Genomic DNA, 9,310 nt, shown 5'->3' on the forward strand with positions numbered 1-9,310 from the left:
ATGAGGCTAGGGAAGTTGGAAAATCTGAACGACTGTCACGCAGATTCAGAGTTGGTAGATTGATAATAGCTAGAAGGGAGAGTAAGATCAGGAGAGTGAGTATAAAGTCGCGAAGCTGCATGTGTTCTCTTGATCACAACCTGGCAAGGTTTAGCGTCTAATTACTCTCTCATGGGACATTGTCATCTTCTTTTTTTAATTTTTCACCTTCTTTAATTCTCAACTTCCTTTCTTTAATTAATTATTGGTCTCACTCTCATTATTCTTATTCACTTCCAGTACTTCTGAACGTTCTTCATTTTCTTTTAATTTTTATTTTATGCCTCCATCCGTGTGTTCAATTTTAACTTCAACAGTTTCCCTGTCGTTTTTAGCATGCCATGAAAGCACTCATTTGTTATGCACGTATTAACCTTGAAAAAGTGGTTTTTATTCCTCTCAACCTGTAACTTACATTTTCTTTCATGCATGCATATGATGCATCTCGTTTCTGCTTTTTATGATTATTATTTTGAGCCCAGGTCGAAAGCTCTGATCGTTAACTGATATGTTTCCTTTGAATTCATCCTTATGCATGTTTAAGGAGTCATTTTAAATAGTCTTTACTTGAACTTGATGGTGCACGTATTCGGATTTACTGGGGCTTTGCTTGGTGTTTTTAAAGTCAAAAGGATAAAAATATTTGGCTCCTTCCTCTCGTCCAAAACGTAATGCTAATATGTAGACTTCACTCTCGAGACTTTCGTCAACCAAAGGTTAATTACAAGTTCTCCCCTCGAAACCAAATAACTTTAACCCACCGGTTCCAAAAACCTGCACTTCTCGATCTCTCCAAAATATTTCCAAATAGTGATGCTCGATCTCACTCAAAAAACTGGGAACGTTGCAAATTTCTTCTACTGACTTAGAATCAATGATAAACAAAAAAAGAAAAACCATTCTTGTCTTATATGTCACTGAGTAATTACACATTTTCTCCTTAATGTTTAGAGAAAATGACATGCCGTTTATTATGGGTTCTATAAAAGTTGTTTTGTTTTTTGCTTCTTTTTAGAATGATTTGTTTAATCTGTGACCCTCATAAAATATAAGGTTATATTGTCGTACGGGTCCCATGTGTTTTGAGTGAGGTAGGTAAATTTGATTTTAAAAGTCGAATACGTTTGCCATTGATGAAAACATTGCAAAGCAATGAGTTTGATGACTTCCCTTATGAGATTTAAAAGGGCTAAAGCAAATGAGTCGTGAATATATATATTCAATTCCTTAACAAAAAGCTTAATCACTTTATTTTGCTTTGACAGTTTTCCAGGTGATCAACCATTAATTTCCTCTACCCGGCACCATCTAATATTCTTGTTTTTAATACCATTGCTGATTGGCCTTCTCCAAGTTTATTATCAGGGCAGAAAAAATCCATTTGATGCACACCGTTTAAATATGTGGGCATTTTTAGCATCTACTTGTATTTATTGTGTGGGACTTGCTAGTAACTTGGAATTACAAAATGGTACAAGTTACTCTAAAATCGTTAACAATGTTATTCTCAGCTCAGGTGCTCTTGCTTCTATTTCGCTAGCATCAGTTTTATTCCCACCTTTGATTGAATGGCTTTGCTTCTGCTTATGGATCATTTTGCCGGTTACGCTAGCTAGAGACTTTATCAAACATATTTATGAATGGCTCAAATATGGAACTATCAAAACCATTTCTGTGGCTAGTTTAAGATTCAATAGATTCTGGGGTTCTCTTACATTAACAAAGAAGCAACACTTGCCTATGTAAAACTTGTACTATAATAATTTGAGCGGTTGGAATCATGCTGAAGTCCTGCTTAAATCGTATTTAAAATCTTCTTTGGACAATTGTTGTTTTGTCCGATATTTGTTATAAACAAGCATGTATATGTTTGTGTCATGGCAAACAATTAATATGTAACTATATATGAGAATAACATGTTATATTTTATAATCAATATACGTTGGCTCTGTGTTGCGAAATTTGTAGACTTCTTGTATGCGAGGTGGCATTTTTCAATTGTAAAATTCAACACGTACGCATGAGACAAGTTGTCCTGAAAGTTACATGATGATCATGGCAAAAACGAGTACTGCAGGAAACTTCTTAATAACTTCACGCTCTTTATGTAGGAATTAATTAATAATAAGTGGACACCGAGTTTTCTCCTATCCTTATTCCCATGAATTCAAAGATTAGTTCAGGTGCGTGATTTGTTTGATCAAATCAATATCAATTAATTCAACTAATTTTTTCTCGAAAACTCTTTTTATCATATATTCTCATTATTGTGTTGACAGCAGTGAGGAATACTGATCAATATATACCATATAAGAATTAAGTGATGATCATCAAGTAGATACTCAGAATTTATATTAATATATTACAGAAATTTGATCAAATAAAAACACCCACCATTCAACATCTAAGTTACTCCCTGCGGAGTAGGATATATTACTGAGTAATTTGCAACTATTACATGTAGTCTAAAAACATATGTAAATAAAGTATATAATGGTTTCGCCTGGCACTTCTGGCTAGTTTATCGGACGTCACATCAGTGATATGTTTGATATATAATTTTGAATTTTATTAGAGAATGGGTATGGGTGAGTTCAGTTGAAATGACTGAATAATATCAGCGTCTGGCAAGCTTAGAGGAGGCAGAGAGTAATGACTGTAAGTAGAGCTTCCACTTCTCATCTCTTGCATGTTCAGTAATGCTGCAACAGTATTCCTAAATATACCTTCTCCTGTCACTCTGATTGCTTCTCTTCCTTCCTTTTTCCCTTCTTCTTCTTCAACTGGGAACACTGCATCTATCGTGTTTTCACATTCCTTTATGAGTTTCGAAACTAGATCAGTTGTAAAAAAAGGTTGCTTCAACACTTTCTGAATGAATGGCAAGCGTAATAATCCACCTGTTCGCTTTTCATATTTCTTCAAGATCTTAGCCAATCCTACAAATAAATTAATTGCAAGAATCCAGGTTCAATTGGTTTTTTAAAGTGTTAAAATAGACTAATATTTTCACTTGTGAATTGTAAGCGGGGTAAGAGCTGAGTCTGAATATGCTACCTGTGTAATTGATATTGCTGTAATTGACTAAGAGCACCATTTCCCCATGAAAATTCACAATTTCTTTCCTAGTTTTCCCCATCTCCTCTTTATAATCAGTCTCTGAAGGATGAGTTCCGTTAGGCCCCCAAGCATCAATCACACTCTGAATCCTGTGTTGCAATTCCTGGACACGTTTCTTTTTAGTTCATCCTTCTGATTCTTATGACGCGGGTGATTAAACATATTCTTCTCCAGAAAAATATAAAGAACAAGGGTACTTGGAATCAAGAAAATGATCCATTGGCTGGTGAATATAAAAAGTTCTAATTGGCAATTTGATTTCCTTGCTTCATGCCATGGATTAAAAATCTGGGTCTGGGTTTAATTGTAACGGTATATTCTATGCTTATGGACGGACATTGCAATTTAAAAATCGTATGAGTTGCAGAATAATATATAAAGAAATAAACATCTTCTCTTTGTCACAATACAGATCATCACTGTATTTTTCAAAATATATTTCCAACTATTTCGAATTATTCTTGAATTTATTGTATTTTATGAATTAAATAATCATCAAATCACGAATTTATTCTCACACACATAAAATTCTAGAAAATAAACAATATTAAAACCCAACTAACTAAGAACTATTATACCCTACGTGGCTCCTTTTTCACCGTCAAAATCACCAGGAAGATAAAATGCAGTGTCGCACCAAGAACCCACATCTAAGGGGCTCCAACTCACCAAACTTTCCGGCTATGATTTACTAGTATTACAGTTATTGACTTAAATATAATGAATATTGAGAAATTTGCATCAGAATACTACACAAAAAGATTTTAATCCATCATATTAAATCAATCAATATGTTACGTAATTTAACTTAATTTTAATTATATTAATTAATAAATAATTCGAGCAGGTAATGCTGGCCCGTGACAGGCTTTGTCGCTTCCGTTACCCAGACGCAACAATCTTTGATCGGTTTCAAAATTCTTAGGCAACTCTAAAGTCAACCAATTTCAGAGAAGCCAGAAAAAAACAAATATAAAAAAAACGACAAACTCATTACCTTATGCCTGATAATGAAATCCTCTTCTTGCTCCACGAAAAACGCATTCAACTTCTCGATCTCATTGTTTAACAAATACACAAACTCAGCCTCTACCTTCAAATATTCCAGCGATCCATTCAACAATGGCGGAGTCGAAGCTATCAATTTAAGAAGCTTCTTCAAATTCTTGTAAGACAGAAACTTATCGCGCCAATCCGGCAATGATTCTTGAATTTGCTGCTGTAATCGCTTACCAAACTTCATCAATCCAGACTGTTAATTATCACTCAAATCTTGAAAAAAGAAGAAAGAAAGAGTAAGGAAAGAGAAGAGTTAGAAGATGCATTTAATTAGGGGAAGATTAGTAGAATATTAGATAGCATATGCCTGGCGTGACGAAGTGACAGTAAGAAAAAGTATAAAAGAGTCGTCGATGTAAGAGAATTAATGAAGCATATTCGGTTTCTATAGTCATGCTTAAGACCATAGACTACGGAAGCTGACTTATATAGGTACTACCATACCCTTTATTTATTTAAAAAATGTTATGGATTGGCTTAGTATTACATGACTGTGATCTTTCTGCATACATCACGGCATCTATCGATTGGGTTTTGTGATGTGGGGTGAGTGAATGTTTGTGACAGTAGGGTAGGTTAAGTGGGAAATGGAGTTGAGGGAGAATGATTCTAAGGAATCTGCTTAGAATCTTCCAAAGATGGGAATATGTGAATCTTGAACTCGAAAATGCTCTCTACGCTGTGATTGTGGGCCACGTAATTCTTAGTTACAAGTAGAGACAGGCTTGATCGAGGCCACTTTTTTGTTTTTGTTTTCTTATTGTTATCCGGATTTTGTGTTGGAAGATTCTATGCCATCTTTGCTTTATACCCAAGCTAATGAGGAATTAAAAATTGATTAATTCCAATAGAAGCTATATTTGTCTCCTATCTTTCAAATTGGTGAACTATTATAATGTATCTATCCAATATAAGTGAAGCAAGAATGAGTAGGAAGAAGGAATTTTAAACTAGTTTTTGAAAGTGGGTTCTATCCAATATAAGTGAAGCAAGAATGAGCACAAAGAAGGAATTTGGTTGCTTGTATTTTCATTCAACATCACAAGTATATATACAAGTGTAAAAGATAAGAGATCAGATATTCAAAAACTAAATACAAATTCAAAAGAAGATCAAATACAAATTTTAAAACAAAGATCATTGACTACTTCTTATCTTGACTGATTCTCTATTGACTGCGTCTTCTCTAATATGCTCCCTCAAGCCCCTCAAGATGGAGCTCGACTAAAGAGACCAATCTTGGTGCGTAGAGAAAGAAACTGACACCTAGGGAGTTGTTTGGTAAAAGCATCTGCAAGTTGGTCGATACTAGAAACATGAGTCACACGTAGAGAGCCATTTTGAACTTGATCACGAATTAAGTGAAAATCAATAGCAATATGTTTCATTCATGAATGGAAAACTAGATTCGAGCATAGATGAGTGATCTCAACATTATCACAATAAATCATAGGACAATGAGGAATAACAATACCAAGTTCAGTCACAATCATAACACTTCTCAGTCCTAGCAAATCTTGCAAGTCTCAACAACATGGGTTGGCGCCCTCCAACCAACTCGGCAACACAAACTTAAATTGGTAGTGGTTGGAGGTAACACTAGCAACAATTAAAAAAAAAAAAAAAAAAAAAAAATAGCAAGAATGAGCTTTAAAGGATTGATGAGGCCTGTTGTGGACAAATGGGGTCGGGTTGAAGTTGTTGTGGACAAGTGCTAGTTGTTGCTAATGCTGGTGTGCTTGCTGGATATGACAAGCTGAAACTGGAAAATGAAAAAAACAAAAATGGTAGAACTGAGCAACGAGAAAAAATGCTCGGATACCATATAAGTGAAGCAAGAATGAGCAGGAAGAAGGAATTTGTTTGCTTGTATTTCATTCAACATTAAAAATATATATATGTGTAAAAGATAAGAGATGAGAGATTAAAAAACCAAATACAAATTCAAAAGAAGATCAAATACAAATTTTAAAACATAGATCATTGACTACTTCTTTTCTTGATTGATTCTCTATTGACTACACCTTCTCTAATATCCAATATAATCTGCAAACACATTAAAAAACCCATAATATTCACAATTATTCTACCAACACTTCCAATAAACTTACATCAATCATCCAATTAAGATTCGGGCTATTTTCTAAGAAATCATGATAAACAACATCGTCTGACTAGTCTAAAGACTCCAATATTCCTAAAACATATTCATGATCAGCAAATTCAGGAAGTCCACTTATTCTATCAACTGCAATCGGCTCCAAATCGCTCTGTGATTTCGACAGCCTGAAATTTTCCATCATAATCATGTTCATGCTGAATTCATCAACCAAATGATTCGACCGGAAGTCACAAGGATAGCATAGTGAAGTAGAGCAAGTTTCACTCAAGATCCGTATTGCATACTTCTGCAGTATAGGATAACGATCACCAAAACACTCCCACCATTTACCTACGTACACATAATTAAAAAATGATCAAACTGATTAATTAGAAAATGAAACGTATGTAAATTAAAAGTTGCATATATAATTACTAATGAGAATGGAGTTTATTTAACATTTCCACTGCTGTAGCTGTGAACAACTCTCAAACTTTGATGCGGTAGAGTCGCATTTGTTTTAAGAGAGCTTCTCGTTCTTCAGTAGGGACCAACGACATTAAAAGTTCCAAACCCTTCTTTATTTCATCGCCTTCTGTGAAGTTCTGGCTACCCATGTAAGCAGGGTTCAGAAAAGCTGCAGCTGCATGCATTGGAGTTATTATACGGTTTCGCCCAAATTTAAACTCTGCGCTTATTCCCTCATCGCCTTCACAATGCTGTTTAAATGCATTTTCGACTTTCTTCATTGCATCATAGAGATATCCTGAAGTTGAGACATTGCAATCTACGAGCTCAAGAACTTGAAAAATTGGCTGTAAAACTTGCAGCACCGTTTTCCCATTACTCCAAAATTCTGTAGAATGAATAGCTTTATACACAACATCAGCTTCAGCAAAGACATTTTGGTCATTAGGTAGCTGCAAGGCCTTTAATTCTTTTTCGATTTCCAGAACTGAACGTAGAACATAAAATTCAATGGCAAACTTGATCAAACTAGGACGAAGCCAATTTCTCGTATGATTTCTTCTTGGGATCAAATCAAAATCATGCTTGTGTAAACATTTGAAAATCAAGTTCGCCGTCTGAAGAGTCCTATGAATCAAAGGAATTTGTAGGTATGTTAATTCTAAAAGAGCCTCAACTTCATGACTAGCACATCTAGAAAGATGGATCCAAGGGTATCTACTAAGAATCATCTTCCTAACTGAACCGAAGAAGTCATCATCTAAATCATTAAAGCACTCCATCATCACATCTCCACTATCATCAATGCACTGAAATTCGAAAGTCAACGAGAGTCTTAAAAGCATGCTTTTGACTCTGCTTGTCATGGGAAAGATATTCTTAACTTATGATTTGTTTTTGTTTTTGTTTTTTTATTTATTTATTTAGAGTTTATGTTAAGAGTTTAAGTAGTTTTTTATTTTAATTTGGAGTTTAGTTTATTTAAGAAATTTATCTACTTTTTTTTATGGTTTTTTTGCTAATAGTTTGTTTAGAGATTCGACGTCTTTTTGTAGATTCAAGATTAGTTATTTATAGATTTAGATGTGTTTGTGTATTCAAATCACTACACTAGAATATGTCTAATGTTTATTCAAATTCTAGCTTGCTCTTGTTGTAGCAGTTTAGTAATTCTTAATATTATTAAATTCAAAAGTATAACATTTTATCCCTTTAAATGATAAAGAAATTGTATATGTATAAGTCCCATATTATTTTGACCTAATTATTTTTTTCTTATGAGGATAGTGAAAGAGAGAAAATTAACTTGCTCGATCTAGACTAGGCATTAATTTAAAATTGGATGTTCAGACCAATAAATGTAATTTGAGTTATGCTCGTATTTTCTTTTCCTAAATTATACGTCCAACCCCAGGGTTTCTTTATTAAGCTGATTAAAAAATACATGTGGCATAGGCCGTCACTTCCTAAGTTCGAAACGAAACAGAGTATTAAAAAAGCCCAAACGATTCCACCTACCTAGAGTTTGACATAAACACAGATTTGATTTCTATTTGCTATTAAATATTTTCTATTATATTCTGTTAGGGATTTCTATTTGCTAAAAGACAGTATAGTAATTTCATCTACAGTCACAAAATTTTTAAATTTTAAATCTTTTTTTTTATCCATTCTCACCCTAAGCCTGTTTGCATAGCCCTCTTGCGTCATTGATCGATTTTTTGATCGGATTTAGCATTTTTCTGCGAAGTTCAGTGATAAACAATGACACTGAACCTTGCTGGCGTGCGTTGGGAATGGAGATCAGTGGGTATTCTAGTATTTTCATCATTTTTGTCTTTTAACAGGTGGAAATTCTTAACAGAACATGATAGAAAATAGGTGTTTGTCATTTCTAAACTTTTTAGGTACCATTTTGTCTATACAACAAACTTTGGGTATGTGTAAATAGTTCACCCTGTTAAAAAACCTGAGTATTGAAAAACCTACCACCGGGCCCACTATCCCCTAATCCTCCTACCCCCGCCTCCCCCAACCCCACATGTTGCCCCCCTATAAAAACCACTACATCCATCCAGGAAGGAGAACGAGGAGAAGGACTAAGGCCAAGAGGAAACTCCGAAGAAAATGTCGAACAACCGTCCCACTGATTATGATGCTCAAAGCCCAGCAACCACCCCCCTCTCCCCCACCCCACCCCACCCCCCGCGGGCGCCATGTTGGTCGCCTATAAGAACCACTGCATCCATTCAGGAAGGAGAACGACTAAGGCCAAGAGGAAACTCTGGAAGAAATTGTCGAACAACCGTCCCACTTATGATGCTCAAAGGTCAGTGTAAATTTCTAGGCTTTCGATTTTGAATTCCCATTGCACTTAATACCTTATTGTAAGTTTGTAACACAAATTTGTTTTTCCTGGAGTAGTGAACGAGAGAGGATTAAATTTCTCCATCCAATATCATGCCGTCATAGTCTTTCTCGTTAACACATCATGCTCTCTCCTACAACTCAAAGTACCAGGCA

At 34.9% G+C, this 9,310-nt stretch overlaps 2 protein-coding genes across 2 annotated transcripts; both read right to left on the reverse strand.

The window, feature by feature from the left end:
* Positions 1 to 2,589: 2,589 nt before the first annotated feature.
* LOC116144820 (SPX domain-containing protein 3-like) lies at positions 2,590 to 4,515 on the reverse strand. Its single transcript, XM_031430248.1, has 3 exons — positions 4,157 to 4,515; positions 3,097 to 3,262; positions 2,590 to 2,978 (listed from the first exon to the last, which is right to left on the reverse strand). Exons 1-3 carry the CDS (start codon positions 4,400 to 4,402, stop codon positions 2,611 to 2,613), a joined length of 780 nt encoding a protein of 259 aa, XP_031286108.1. The 5' UTR covers positions 4,403 to 4,515; the 3' UTR covers positions 2,590 to 2,610.
* Positions 4,516 to 6,392: 1,877 nt separating this feature from the next.
* On the reverse strand, positions 6,393 to 7,653 carry LOC116144802. The gene is made up of 2 exons (XM_031430232.1): positions 6,894 to 7,653; positions 6,393 to 6,670 (listed from the first exon to the last, which is right to left on the reverse strand). The coding sequence occupies exons 1-2, from the start codon at positions 7,651 to 7,653 to the stop codon at positions 6,393 to 6,395; spliced, it is 1,038 nt and encodes a 345-aa protein (XP_031286092.1).
* Positions 7,654 to 9,310: the final 1,657 nt, after the last annotated feature.

The sequence above is a fragment of the Pistacia vera genome, unplaced genomic scaffold (genome assembly GCF_008641045.1).
Source record: "Pistacia vera cultivar Batoury unplaced genomic scaffold, PisVer_v2 Contig457, whole genome shotgun sequence".
Taxonomy (NCBI): Eukaryota; Viridiplantae; Streptophyta; class Magnoliopsida; order Sapindales; family Anacardiaceae; genus Pistacia; species Pistacia vera.